Below are 15,445 nucleotides of genomic sequence, written 5' to 3'. Positions count from 1 at the left end.
AGAGTACTTATGATCTAGGAGCTTGAATGGTCGGTTTTGGCCAAGAACACTAGTGTGTATTCTTGGTGTTCTTAGTGAAACTTGAAGATCTACACAAATGGAATGATTTCATGGATGAAATCATGTAAGATCACTAGATCAAGTAAGATATCAACTAGTTAGGGCAAAAAACTTACGAGTTTTGAAGATCGGGATGACAGTTGAAAGGATTTGGGAGTCAATCAGCCAAGGAAAAGAAAGGAATGAACAAATGGCCTTCACTTGATCATATAAGGTGGAGTTTACGGCCCACATGGAGTTTACAGCCACAAACTCCATTGTGGTGACCGTGAAATCTTGGTCAAGGTGTTATACACCTGTTCTTTGTACTATAGCTTCAGCAGATAAATCCCGAAACTTATCCTTTAAGTGTACAAGGCTTAGAACGCTCAAATAGACCTCAAATTGTGCCAAATGATAGCAGGAATGAGTTTGACTTTCAATGAAGTGTTAGACTGAACGGGATAGAAAATTTCGGGTTGTCACACACATGCAGTGGGAAATCATCAATCAAACTACTCAATTTTGGGTATTTCATATCTAAATAAACCCTAACCACCAAATGCATAAAATGAGAGAAAGTTATAAGATTAGTGGATGTAATACTTACCAAATGTTGTTAGGAGACAAAGAATGCATGAAATTTTGGAAGAAAATGGTAGAAAATTGGATGTGGGGATTTTGTTCTTCGTCCGTGCGTGTGGAAAGTAAACAAATGGGGATGGTTAAAGGGTTTAGTATAAACTCCCCCCCCCCCCATGGTGTCTTTTTAAAGGCCACGTCATGTGCTTGTTAGTTAGGCTTAGAATGATCGGGCTAATTGAATTCACCATGAAGTGGGCTTTTGACCCATGATGTGGTGTCGAGGTTTTACACATAAAATGTCTATTTTACTATAAAAACCTTAATTTATTTTACCACTCAATTTTTAAGGACCCTACACTTGATTTTCACCAAATTCTAAAATAATTAAGATGATTGATTAACCTAAAAATCAACTAGAAATGCAAAAGTTAAACTAAATGCAAAAACTAAAAGAAATTCAAACCAAGCTCAAGGTGCCTCCCGAGAAGCGCATCTTTTTATTGGAGTCATGAGCCGGACTTCATGCCACCCCACGTTGAATTTGTCGGGTTGTCTATCACCAATTGCACCTTTTTCTGCCAAAGATAAGCCTTTTTAGAATTATTTTCCTTCACATCATTTTCTTCAAGCTTTCTCTTAGTTCCCTTATTCTCCTAAAATTTATTTTCCACTTTTTCCTCATTCTTTAGCTCCATGGGTACCATGTTCTTCTCCAAAGTTAATATCTTTTCTTCGAAGGTAACCTCGTCTTCATCACTTGATATTAAATCTTCTTCACTCTCTTTGCTTACCAAAGATGTTGGAGTTTTATAAGCAATTACTTCAAAAACAAGTGGAATCGATGCTCTTGGTATGGTATGTTAAAGTTTTGAATTGACTTAAGTTCTTCTTCCATTAACTTTTCTAGCACTTCAAGCTCATCTTCTAAATCAATGTTGAAGAATTCACCTTCAATATCATTTCCTTGAAAACCATCTTCTACTCCAAAAGTAGTTACATCATCTCCAACTCTCAATGTAAGTTTGGACTTGAGAATATGAACCAGGGCTCTAGCAGTATTTAGTAAAGGGCGACCAAGAATGATTGGGACATTGTTGTCTTCTTTCATGTCCATTACAACAATGTCAATTGGAATAACAAATTTCCCAATTTTTCCCAAAATATCTTTTACAATGCCTTTAGGATATGTCACTGAATGATTAGCCATGTGAATTGTCATTCTTGTAGCCTTCAAATTGGAAGATTTAGCTTTTGATAGAACGAGTAAGGAATTAGATTTATGCTAGCTCCAGAATCAGCTAGAGCATAAGTCTTCAGACTATTCACAAACTCACATGGAAGAGTGAGGCATCTAGGATCTCCCATCTTCTTTGGTAACTATCCCATAATCACTTTAGAACTTTATTCATTAAGAATTACCTTGGAATTCTTCTGTAATTGTTGGCGAGTGTCAAGTAGATCTTGCAAGAATTTGGCATATTCAGGAACTTTAGACAATGCTTCAATAAAAGGAGTATTTATTGAAATACCCTTCACATGTTGCATCAACTTCAAATGCTCCTTCTCCAATGGGTGAATATGAGCTCGTAACGGAAATGGTAAAGGAGGAGATAAGCTGGAATATTATCTAAGTTTTTCTGATCAGACCTAGCCCACTACATAGAGATGGGATCCCCACATCGTGAGTTCGATGTTTCAGAAACTTTATTTTCTTTGAGTTTAGACTTCTTTGCCTTTGGTCTGGTATGATGTGGATCGACTTGAAGTGATTCAAGGAACTCAGAAATGGTATCCTCTTTGGTTTCTATTACCATTACCTATGATTGAGGCTTTTTCTCGGGGATTTTTGGAGATAAATTTTCTTGTACAAAAGTAGTTAATTGACCTAGTTGGACTTCAACATTTTTTTATCGATGCTTGGTGATTTCTTAGTAAGGCTTGTTGTTCCTTCATGATATTTTGATGTTCCCTTATCACTACATTTGTCACATCTTGTATTTTCTCGGAAGCCTCCATACATCTATGTTACATGGACTCAATATCAACTTTATTTTTAGGAGGTGGTTGTTCTTTTTGGTAGAAGACTTGGTCAGTTAGCCTATATTTTTCATCTTTCAGCTTCTTATATTTATCATATGGTAACCACTTCTTCTTTGGTTTCCTCCAATTTTTATCATCCTTATCCCCTCTCGAGTAGCAAACATGCACCTTTTATTTCCATGTTTATCCAAGTGGCAATCTTTTGTTAAGTATGGACCATTGTATCTTTCACAACTAACTCTAATAGCTTGAACTGATTGATCCATCTTGGTCATTATTTTGTCCATGTTGTCAAGCATAGCTAGTACAACAGCCATGTCTTCAGAATTTCCTCCCCCAATTCCTTTAGCTCCATCACGTCTTGGATTATGGTACTCACGAGAATGCTTTGAGAACTCTTCAATTAACTCCTTTACTTCACCCGGATTTTTATTCATAAGTGGTACTTGAGAATCAAGGAGTTGCCTTGTCATGACATTCACCCTGTCATAAAAGATAGACACTTCTTGTTGTATGTCAAGGTTATTTTAAGGGCAATTTCTTAGTAACCATTTGTAACACTCCCATGCCTCATGAAGCGACTCACTTGCGTATTGCTCAAAGTTGGCTATTGGCTTCTTAAGTTTAGATATATTTGATGGTGGGCAAAAATTTTCTAGGAATTGCTCACGCATCTGTGCCCAAGTAGTAATTGCACCGGGTGGAAGTGCTTTCAACCAATCTTTTGCAGCTCCCTTAAAAGTAACGGGAAGCATCCTTAACAAAACAGTCTCTCTAGGAACATTCAGGACATTAAAATAATCTACAATGTCATTGACCTCATCCAAATGCTTGTAAGCATCCTCATGATCCTTCCCAGAAAATGGTACATCCTTAAGTGCAATAAGAATGTGTCCTTTCAACTTGAATGTTGGAGCAGCGGGAATCGCAAGTTGTACTAAACTAGGACCATCATCATCTCTTATTCACTTCTTGTATGCTCCCATGGACATATCAACGATGTCTACCATCTCGTTCTTTGGTTCGTCCTCGAAATCGCTTTCTTTAAACTCGGGTTCAATCTCGTATTCAGTATCTTTTGGATTTGGATTTTTGTTAAAGCTTTCTATTTTTCTCTCTTCCTTCCTTTGACAACTAGACTCACCTACGTTCTTTCCTTTCTTATTTCCAAAAACATATTTAAGGTCCTTTAAAGCTAACTTCTTTGGCAGGTTAGCTTCTTCTACATTTTTGTCTGTCTTTCTATGAAGGGCCGACTCTGGATCTTCATGCGGTCATACCAAATGTGTGTTGAACCTATGGTCACGAACTATTGCAATAAAAAACAAGAAATAAAAACGTAAATCTGAACAAAAACTAAATAAAAATAAAAAAACTACTGACTGGACTCACGTTGTGAGCTTAAGGCGCATGTTGTGAATTGAGCTCTGAAACAAAACCTAATGCAAAAATTAACTTTTTGCAGGTTTTACCCCACAAAAAGGATCGATTAACCTAAAGCAAATAAATCATCAATCAAAAAAGGCATTCCCCGAAAACAAAGCCAAAAACTTGATGCGCGCAAATAGCTACACCTAATTTTACCTACTCTCCTACCAGCTATTTGACCTAGGGCAGTGTACCCAACGCAAATAGTATAGCAAAAAAGTTGGGTATCGAATGCAGGGAATGAAAATAATTATTTAATCTAATTACTATTAAATTAATCTAAAATTCTAACAAAAGTAAAAGGGATTTTTTTTATCTAATATTGCAAATTTAGATAAAATTAAATTCTCAAACACAATTCAATCAATTATTAAAAATACTTCAGTTAGTTTGAATCCACTTTCCCTTAATGGTTTGACTATTAATTATGACAATTCTCGTTGGTTACCAATTAATGTATTATTAGCAATTCAAGTCCAAATTTACCAATATTGAATTAATTCATGTAGAGCTATGCATGGTCATACATAATTTAACACAAAATTAATTATTAAATAGGATTGGAACTATGTAAGATTGAATTAACAAATACAATTATGGTCATAATATGAGTTCTCAAGCACAACTAATTCAATACTTTAAATACTTATCTAAGATTGGTTCAATCTTAGCTCTAATAATCTAATGTTTACTAAATTACTAGGTAGTTAAATTCATAAAGATTAATGGTCACTAACCTACACAGAATATGAATTAAAGCAATCTAGTGTTAAATTAAGCATGTTGGGTATAAATCATCAAACACAAAACATTAACAAACTAGAAAAGTCTATATTAATATAACCAAACCATGAGTTCCAGCTTCATCTAGCTAACAAAAGCCGCTAGATTCAGCTACTCATGGCTAAAATAAAACACACGACTTCAATTAATAAAGACATAATGAATTATACCAAATCAAAAGTAAAGTAATGATCTTTCTATCCTTCTTCAATACCAATGCTTGATTGCTCACTTAATTATCTCTGAAATTCGTCTTCTAGAACTCCTAATCTCTAGCCAACCTCCTAAACCCGTAAGTACCAATGATTTATATACTTTTTGAGAAATTTAACTCCACATCGTGGATTAGGACTCTACGTCATGGCCTTGGGATGAATCCTTATCAGGCGAGGATTTTGACTTTGTGTGTACTCATCTTCCAGAATTTTCAATGCTACGTCGTGTAACTGAAGTCCACGATTTAGCGTCAGCTGTTTATGTGGATTTTCTTTTCCTCAATTCTACAAGCCTCCAAAGTTCAATCTCTTGTCGCTTTTAGACCTTGTTCTTCAAGAATGCTCACTCTAGCTGCAAAATACAAATGTAATCTTATAAGTATCATTTATCTATGCAAATAACCAGAATATTAATCAAAATGTATTCAAATATTGCCTAAAAATATGTATAAATATGGAAATATCGACTTATGTAAAAACAATAAGCATAACATATGTATGGGTATTTTGGAAAATACTTACTTGAGCTCGATTGATTTCTTGCATCACATCCCTTTTCTTGAAACCTTTTTGGACACTTATTTTCTTTTAAAAGATTTTATTAGCTCCTCAGTTTTGAGTTTAAACACACCCAAGAGCATGACCAAATCTATCAAACCAAGGCTCTAATACCTACATATAATGTCCCAAAAATATCAAGTAAAAATTTCACTTTAAATAAGTCAAAACAATTCATACACTATCTACAAGAGACAATTAGAGTAAAAGTATTCTCAAAACATCAAAGTAAAATCATGAATAATCATTGTGGAATAAATCTTCAGGGAATGCAATGCGATCAAGCAAGACTCTTCTTTTTAAAATTTGAAGTACTTGAAAATGTTTAAACCAAAAACCATCAGCACAAAGCTTACTGAGTTCCCCGAAATACCACATACCATACATATAGGTTATCTCAAGGCTGTATTGGGTCTATTTATCCCCGAGTCTATTTCAACTCATATGCTAGCTTAAGGCTATACCAGGTCTATTTCACCCAAAGTCTATTTGAACTCATATCTCAACACAAGGCTGTACCAGGTCTATATCACCCTGGGGTCTACTTCATCCCGAGTCTATTTCAACTCATATGTTAGCACAAGGTTGCACTGGGTCTATTTCACTCCTAAGTCTATTTCTCCCCTAAGTCTATTTCAACTCAGATGTCAGCACAAGGCTATATCGGGTCTATTTCACCACACATATATATAGAAAACAGGAACACCTGCATACAACAAAGAGTCACAAAGACTACAAGCACATATAATCCCTAGTGTCCTACAGTATAGTGAGCAAAGTCACTTAAACTACTCATCAGAAGCTCAACCGCCACCCTAGCAACAAAACAGATAATCCAAGCTTTATAAAGCTAAAACGAATCAATCCTTAGCCAAATACTGAATTCTACTCAAGTTTGACTAAAAGTTAAACTTGTTAAAAATTCAATGGTTAACGGTCAAAGTCAAATAGTTAACATTCAGGTTATTGGCATGTCGTGGCCTTCCTCAGCCATGCCAAGATAAAACAGTAAAGGTTATAAACTCTGCCATGCCATTTGTAGCACCTGGTTCCTGGTACATAAAAAATTATCTATGTAATTGTCATTTTAGCCTTGGACTCGGCGAGTTGTAGGTCCGCCTCGCCGAGTAGGGATGCGGTCTGGGGGCACGCTTAAGTTGACGACTCGGCGAGTCCATATCCTGGACTCAGCTAGTCACCGCTGTTTGATGAAACCCTAATTCCAAGGGTTTGCCCCTATTTAAGCTACCTTGTGCGACACAAGCTCGCCCCCTTTCACCCTCAGAGCACCCTACATCAAACCCTAACTCGTTTCTTGTGAGATTGAAGTGATTAGAGTGATTCCTTGAAGTTTTTGGGAGAAGAAGGAGAGTGGAGCAAGAAGAGTAGAAGGAGACCAGATATGTTGGTGCTATTTCAGAGTTCTCTAAGGTATATCTCTACTCTATTCTGTTTGCATGCTTAAAACCCCATTAGAGCACCTTTTGAGCTCTCCTTGAACCTTTTCCAAGCTTGTGCATAAAGTGGAATTCGTAATAGGTTGAGTATCAGCTAGAACTAGTCATGTTTAAGCTCCAGAAGCTCAGATCTATAACCTTTACGGGAGTAAATTGCTGGAATGTCCTAGATCTACCTTCTTAGCCATTATTTCTCCCCTAATCCCCATTCTATGCATTTCTACACGTAAAGTTGGAAACTTTACGTGTAAACCAGGCCCTAGGAACCCAGATCTATGAATGGCATGAGTTGGATCCAAGCAAAATCGCGTGTATGGTTTTTGCATGTGGCCGACTCGGCGAGTCATTCATCTGACTCGGCGAGTCGGGTCGCGAGTCCCAGGGTTGTTCCCCTTTTTTGTGTCTGCGAGGTGGAGTAGTGAGTCATAGTGAAGTAACTCGGCGAGTCAATGTCATGACTCGGCGAGTTCATGGAAATCTTCTTGTCTCAAGAACAACTCGACGAGTTGTTTATACAACTCGGCGAGTCACAACTTAGAGTGTTCTTCGGATGAAGGCGAACTCGGGGAGTTGTTCATACAACTCGGCGAGTAGGATGAAGGACTATTGCACTTGGGTGTAGAGAAAGGGACTCGGCGAGTCGGTAAGCCAACTCGGCGAGTCTGGTCAACTGGCAGTTGACTGTGACTTGACTCATGACTTGTTAAGGGTAAATGGGCAATTTACCCTGAGGGCGGTTAGTAGTATTTGACTAAGTGTTTGGTGGGAATTACAGCCGGAGGATTTCCAGAGCAGCAGCAGCAGAAGACAGACAGACTATTCCCACACAGATCAGCAACTACTACGAGGTGAGTTACCTTCCAGTAGCGGTGGGTCTACGGCCACAATGCCGGCCCACCAGTAGGAGTTGTGTGATGGATGATTGTCTCTGTGATATTCATCTAAGGTTGCTACTACCTGTGATATGTTTATGTGCTAGTATGATATGCTTCTATGAGCTAGTGACAGTAGGGGGAGATAATCCCCAGATTACCGGTCGATAGGGCCGAAGGGGCGGTCATGCCCAGCCATGCTAGATAGATTACGAGATATATGTGTTATGTGGTAGTAGTAGGGGTGAAATAGTCCCCAGTATCCAGTCGAGAGGACCGAAAGGGGAGACCAGCCCCCAGATATGCTAGTCAGTATCCGGTCGAGAGGACCGAAAGGGAGGCAAGCTCCCAGTTATGCTAGACAGTATCCGGTCAAGAGGACCAAAGGGGTAGGTCGGGCACCCAGATATGCCTGACGATATATGCATGCTATGTGATTGTATGGTATGTGGTAGGTTGGGGGAACTTACTAAGCTCCGTGCTTACAGTTTTCAGTTTTGGTTTCAGGTACCTCTTCTTCGAAGGGGAAGGAGCTGGCGCGGTAGCGGTCCATCACACACATGCTTCGTATTCCGCGTCATGAGATATTCCTGGGGGATTTGTACTCTGACATTATTATGTTTTATGAAATGTTTTCCAGACATGCGATATCTTACTAAAATATTATGATCAGTAAACATTTAATTCGAATGTTTTGCTAAACTTATGTTTTCAAAAATGAAATTTTTGGCTCGTATTTTTGGGGTGTTACACCATTTCTTCACTAAGCACTTAATCCTTATAGATCTAAATCAAAAACATCATATCTACTACTTCTTAAAGACTTAATGGATAAAGTTTCCAACTTTATCCGTTAGGACCTCATACAAAGGTAAAATCATGAGCCCTAAGTTCAACAAGCACTTAATATGACCAAAACTCAAACATGGGATTAAGAACACTCAAGCTAAGACCTTTTTATAACGCCCTGATTCTCAGGTATTGTTTTAAATAAGATTTCTTGGGTTAAGCCCTACTCTACGAGTAGCAGCCGGGTGGGATCGCGTGTTAAGTGACCTACTCGACGAGTCCATATTAGGACTCGATGAGTAGGAGCTGGCAGATGAAACCCTAAATCCCGAGGTTTTGCACCTTATTTAAATGAATCGTAGCCTCCCTTGGTCCTCTTTTACAATTCTAGAGAGTCCTTGAGAACCCTAATACGTGTGTATGTGCCCATTATGTGTTTGAAGCTTGAAAAGAGGATCCATGGAAGTAGAAGGCTTGGAGGAGAAGGATATTGGAGCAGGTAGAGTGTGGGAATCAACCCTTATCTCATTTATCATCTTCTAGAGGTATCCAAATCGCCATTTTTCCTGGTAGATCTCTTATATTGGTTGAGTTTAGGGTTTTTGTGGAATATTAAGTTGGTAAGATGAGCAATAGGCTATATCTGAGGTTGTAATTTCAGATCTGGACCCTCCTTGGGTTCTAGAAGCATAAAGTTACAGTTTTGGTCATGATTGAGCTCCCTCTTGAGCATGAAGCTCCATTAAGAACTTAAAATAGGCGTTTAGAGCCTTTATAGCCATGCATGCACATAAAGTTTGCAACTTTACGTGATAAGCATGACCTAGAAGCTTGGATTTATGATCTAGAGCCGCTGCATGGCTCAAAATAGGTTTATATGGAAAAAGGACTGAATGGACTCGGTGAGTCGCAAGGTTGACTCGGCGAGTCACATGAATATGGCTGTGAACTCGACGAGTTGGATGAACAACTCGGTGAGTCTAATGAAGATTGCCATAAACTCGGCGAGTTGAAGAACAACTCGGCGAGTCGGATGAGTTTTCTCTAGGATATGTATGTCTGTGTATCCGTCTAGTTGCAAGGAGGAAACTCAACGAGTGGCCTTAAAGTTTGATCGAAAATTGAAGGAACTCGAAGAGTCACCTCGATGTCTCTGCGAGTTGGAAAGTGCTTCAAGGAACTCGGCGAGTTAAGGTCAACATGGACTGTTGACCTTGACTGAGGACTTTAATTTTGACCGGAGGTTTGACTAGTAGGTTATGGAGTACCTTATAAGATTAAGGACTTATGAGTATGTTGTACTATGATATTAGGTGGTGGAGCCTGTGTCAAGTGATCCGAGAGTTGGAGTTTACTTTTCGAGTCGACATCTACGAGGTGAGTTATCCTTACTATATCGATAGGTTCTACGACACCAAGGTTGGCTCTTTAGTTGTTATTGTTATGGTATGCTACATCTATGATCTGTTAGATCAGAATCAGGGTAGACAGTACGTTATGCTCTTATGATCCGTAGGGATTGGTATGTTAGTGACCTGCTAGGTCGATACTCTAGTTACAGGAGAATTCTATGATTGATGATCAGTGAGATAGATTTGTTTGATGTTTGTATATGCCAGTATATAATAGTTATGCGCACATGGTTATTTGTTTGTTTGTTGGGTTAAGGCGGTCATGCTTTGTGCTGAAGGCCAACATACCCTATGAGCGGTCCGGGGAGACTGTAGGCCGACGTGGCGGACCAGTCATGCCGAAGGCTCAGGATAGATCCAAACAGACTGTAGGCCCGGTAGGGCGATCCAGTCAGGCCGATGGCCTAATATGCATATTGATTGATTGATTATTACTAATACGGTATTGTCAGTATGGTATTGGTATTTTGGGGGTAGCTCACTAGGCCCTCGGGCTTACAGTTTTCAGTTTATTGTTTTAGGTACTTCAGGAGATCATGGCAAGGCGAAGGCGTGACCGTACCGCTCCTCATCCTTATGTTATGATTTTGGGACACTCTGATGGATATTGATTTGAAAACATTTTTGTAAACAAGTGCTGTTTGATTTTTATTTATGATTGAAAAAGTTTAAATTTGACATAAAATTTATGGATGTTACATTTTTTTTCACTAACTTAGAAGTTCAATACCATAAGAAAACCATATCATGCTCTAGAGTTCTTCAAACTCCATGAGCACTCAAGAATGGGACCAACACATCCAAAAATGGGCTCAAACATCAAAGAAGAAACACAAAGCTAATGATATAAACTTTATACCTCCAATAACTCATAAATATGGAGAGGATGTTGGATCCAAGCTTGTTCAAAGCTTCCTTGCACCAAGATGAACTTCTTTCTTCTTCAAGTTTCACTAAAAAGAAGACATTAACCTCAAGATTAAGCCACCAAGCTCATTTCCATGGAAGAGAGGCTAGGGTTTCTAAATGAAGGGATGGAGGCTGAAAAAGAGACCTAGAATGGGGTAAAGATGCTTAAATATGGGGGAAACCCTAAAAATATGTGGATTTAGGCCTGAACAACTGCCAAGCCATGGCGGTCTTACGTCACGCCGTGACGACTCCATAAAACGTCTGTCCCTTATAAACATGGCCTCATCATGGTCATCCTTGTGCCAGGTCGTTGCACAGAGTTTTCTTCAAAACTCTATCTGTATTCCTTTAGGCCAAAAGGCTTACAATCTGGAACACGAGTGTTACAGGGTATTTATGTTTTTAAGGAGGATTTTGATCTTTTCATTTTTCTAGATAATGGCATTATACTCTAGTAGTTACTATTTTTTTATAGAATAATATTTACTTCGTCATTTCCACAAATTTTTGGGATATTGCTTTTGTACCAACAATGTATTTTATTCGAGTATACATTTTCAGGTGCTTTTTTAGGAAAGGATAGTATTATTTGTGTATTTTCCCTCCATAGTTGTTGGTTTTATAGGCTGCATAAGGCCTTTTGTATCTAAGCGAGCGGTGTAGATGGGTTGACACCATACCCCATTAATGTCCAACATATAGACCAACAACTACTTCATGATATGTTGATTGAATTTTACTACTTTCACTAGAAATTAATGTATAACTTCTTAGAGCGATATACAACTTAAACAAACACCCAATTTTGTCATCTCTTTACCATGATCAATTTAACTTTGTAAGCCCACTTTTATCAAAAGTAATATCATGATATCCATATATGAACATGAATTCCATGAACGCAATATCTAATTAGTGATCTAGAACGTGAATCATGAATCGGATGGATCTAAACCCTAATTTGACCGTACAAAGAATGTAAGGGAGGAATTTACCTTTCCAAGCTCTAATGCTCCCGATTTATCTGAAAATCAAGCAAATACACTTTAAATGTCAATCCTTCTCTTCCTCTAATAAATTCACCATAGCTTCTTCCTCTTGATTTCTCCAAAATGTAGGGTACACGAAATGGGAAGGAGAGTGAAGTAACTAGTTCTTATATCAAGTTCTAATCTACTTTGGCAACTAAACCTATAAGTTTGATAGTTTAGGCACCATTTATCCAATCTTGCAACTATACCCTTTTTAAATATTCACAACTAGTCCTTCTCTAGCATTCTTATTACAAATTTGGTCATTGCTTAGTTTGTCATATTCTAATTTGCTTCGGGTATCGACAATATATTGTTTAATAGAATGTTAAATAAGCTTGAACGTAGTTGAGATTTCAATTGATTAAACTCAATTATATTCGGATGATAAGTTGTAGATATTGAACCTAATGAGAAAACATTTTTTTTTAATTTATACAAAATATGTTTCATTCAAATTTGTATAATTATTGCATTGTAGGAATAAGGTTGAAAAAAAAAAGTATAATACTGTTTGTCAAACAATTAAATATTATAAATTTTAAAATATGGTGGATAAAAACATAAAATATTATATTTGTCGTCTTATATGTGAAAAAAGAGAATGTAAACAACAAAAGAACCATATTCAAAAAAGTATTAAATTAACTTTATTCGTCTTCACAATCCACTCACAAGTTTTGTTCCCTTGAAATATCTAGCACGTAAATCACGCCAACACAGTGTATTAAACAAATCCTTGGGTGTATATAAGATTATGTAAGGCCATACACCCCATACACCATTCTTATCTTAAAAAGCATCCCCATGATATCCTCATCAAGCAGCTTCTCCGGTTCCTACTCTTTCACCAAGTCCAACATTGATCAAGAAGGATGGGTTAAAAGCATGCGTAAATCCATCGTCGAACCCGATGATGAAGAAATATCTAAAATTCCGGTTTGTATTTACACTGTCCCAAAGTACTCCTTGCCACTGATCCTGAATCCTATATCCCACAGCAAGTAGCGTTAGGTCCTTTCCACCATTGGCGCGAGGAGGTATACGACATGCAAAAGTACAAGCTTGATGCAGCACGACGTACCCAGAAATTCATGAATACTAGCTTCGAATACATCGTGGAGTCGATGATGAAACAAGATGAGGCTAGAATCCGTGCTAGCTATCATAAATTTCTTGATATGTCTGGAGAGGTACTGGTTTGGATTTTGGCTGTTGACATGGCGTTTTTACTGGAGTTCCTTCGCGTGTATTCCATGAAAGAACAACGTCGAACACTTGAGAAGGTTTCATCCTCGATGTCTCATTTGGTGGATGCCTCCGCGAAGAAACTGTCTCATATGGCGATTCTTCGTGACTTGGTTATGGTGGAGAACCAAATCCCATTGTTTCTGATGAAGACGATGTTGGAGCAAAATCTTCGAGATAATGAAAAGAAATCCGCAGCAGAGACTTTGAAGTTGATGCTGATGGGGTTGTACCACGAGCTTTCTCCATTTAAAGAACAAGAGTTGCCTGATATTGACATCGACGACTGCGATCACCTTCTCGACTTTCTTTACCACATGACTGTACCAAACAACAAAGAACTCCATATCGAAGCCATAGAGGTAGAGTATGAAGGTATCACCGAGGAAACCGGAGATGGTGATCATGATAAAGAATCTTTCGCAAAACCTAGTGATCTTCGACAGTTCATGGATTTTGTCTGGAAAATCCTTTCCAAATCAAACGCTGCTCTCTTAAAGATTTTCAAGAAAATAATTTTCAGCAAGCCAGTTACAGTTGTAATGAAACTGCCATGGAAGATCTTGTCTAACCTTCCTATACTCAAACTCTTCAAAGAACCCGTAGAAACCATGCTTAGAAACTTTCATGGTGGAGGAGAGGAGAAATCAAAAGACGATAGTAACGATTCCAAGGTGCCACTAATAGAGGAAATAAAGATCCCGTCAGTCACCGAAATGGCAAAAGCTGGGATCATATTCTCACCCATTAACGGCGGAATCTTTGGAATCAGCTTCGATAACACAACATCCACACTATACCTCCCAGTAGTCAATCTGGACGTAAACACAGAAGTTTATTTGAGAAACTTGGTAGCATACGAAGCCTGTGTTGCGGCGGGGCCATTGGTGGTGGCCCGTTACACCGAGTTAATGAACGGAATAATCGATACTGAAGAAGACGCAAAGCTTTTGAGTAAAAGAGGGATAGTTTTGAACCACTTAAAGAGTGAAAAGGAGGTTGCGGATTTATGGAATGGCATGAGCAAATCTGTGAAATTAACTAAAGTTCCGAAAATGGATAAAGTTATTGAAGATGTGAACAAAAGGTATGCTAAAACATGGAGAGTGAAATTGTCTAAATTCATGAAGAAGTATGTGTTTGCATCGTGGAGGATTCTCACTTTGTTGGCTGCTTTGTTTCTGTTGTTGTTGTCAACTGTACAAGCTCTGTGCTCTGTGTACAGCTGTGCTCGTGTGGTCAATCAGCTACCAGAAATACCTGAAGGGACTGTGGAGTGACTGTGTTGTGCGTGTGTGTGTTTTATTTAGAAAGTTCAAACTAAAAGCTATTTAGGGCTCGAATTTGGATTGTAGTTTTTTTATTTTTAAATTTTTGCTATTGGCTTTCGCATTAATGTATCTGTATCAAATTTAATAACAGAAAAGCTTAATTTGTGCCTATTACACTAAAGTTTTTCAAAAGCTTATTCATGGTCTCACAAAAAGCATATTTGTTTCCAAGTACGAAAATAAAATTATACTGTATAAAATAACTAATCTTGTAAAACGTTATAGGTTGAAATAAAAATGATAACTCACTACCGGGAAAAAAGGGGTTTCTCACGCCAATTTTCAACGATATTCGGTTGGTAAACCGCTTATCGACATATTTTCGACCGAATTTAGGTGGTCCTAAAAACCCTTGTGGATAATTATTTGTGACAGATTTTCGACGATTTACCGACGGATTTTTTCTGTCAGAAGTATATCCACAAAACGTTCTTTGACGATGGAAGGTATTTTCCAACGAATTACCTATGCATTTAGCGATGCATATTTCTGTCACTAAAATGGTTTTTACTAATCAGTAAATTTAAAAAAAATAGTTTTTTTACCAAAATAAAAAATAAATAAATAAAAAGTCATTACATTAAACCACTACAACAAATACCCCTCTACGATGACACCCATACCGACAGCAGGTAACGCTGCTTCAGATTGGATATGTCGTTACCATAGGGTTGACCATGATCTTTGGACCTCAGAGTCTACACCCACGAAAAGTTGTCGCAATAGGTAACGGGATAAACGAAAA

The 15,445-nt window shown here is 37.9% G+C and overlaps 1 protein-coding gene and 1 pseudogene across 1 annotated transcript; one reads left to right on the top strand and one right to left on the bottom strand.

Annotated features, from left to right (window-relative positions):
* Nucleotides 1-1,854: 1,854 nt before the first annotated feature.
* On the bottom strand, nt 1,855-4,192 carry LOC145040089 (uncharacterized). Its single transcript, XM_078988071.1, has 7 exons — nt 4,159-4,192; nt 3,945-4,009; nt 3,672-3,824; nt 3,214-3,536; nt 2,833-3,147; nt 2,044-2,239; nt 1,855-2,001 (listed from the first exon to the last, which is right to left on the bottom strand). Exons 1-7 carry the CDS (start codon nt 4,190-4,192, stop codon nt 1,855-1,857), a joined length of 1,233 nt encoding a protein of 410 aa, XP_078844197.1.
* Nucleotides 4,193-12,875: 8,683 nt separating this feature from the next.
* LOC145042693 (putative UPF0481 protein At3g02645 pseudogene) lies at nt 12,876-14,811 on the top strand (annotated as a pseudogene).
* Nucleotides 14,812-15,445: the final 634 nt, after the last annotated feature.

Source organism: Lactuca saligna, chromosome 4 (assembly GCF_052625555.1).
Source record: "Lactuca saligna cultivar CGN05327 chromosome 4, ASM5262555v1, whole genome shotgun sequence".
Classification (NCBI taxonomy): domain Eukaryota; kingdom Viridiplantae; phylum Streptophyta; class Magnoliopsida; order Asterales; family Asteraceae; genus Lactuca; species Lactuca saligna.
This window is presented reverse-complemented; position numbering and strand designations above follow the sequence as displayed.

Bases quoted from the DNA above. Each gene is read 5' to 3' on its own strand.
- LOC145040089 (XM_078988071.1), bottom strand. From the start codon at position 4,192: ATGCCTTTTTTGATTGATGATTTATTTGCTTTAG. The intron at 4,010-4,158 runs GTTAATCGATCC...GTTTTTGTTCAG, and splicing joins TGATGATTTATTTGCTTTAG to ATTTACGTTTTTATTTCTTG. The intron at 3,148-3,213 runs GTTACTAAGAAA...CTTTTATGACAG, and splicing joins GCATGGGAGTGTTACAAATG to GGTGAATGTCATGACAAGGC.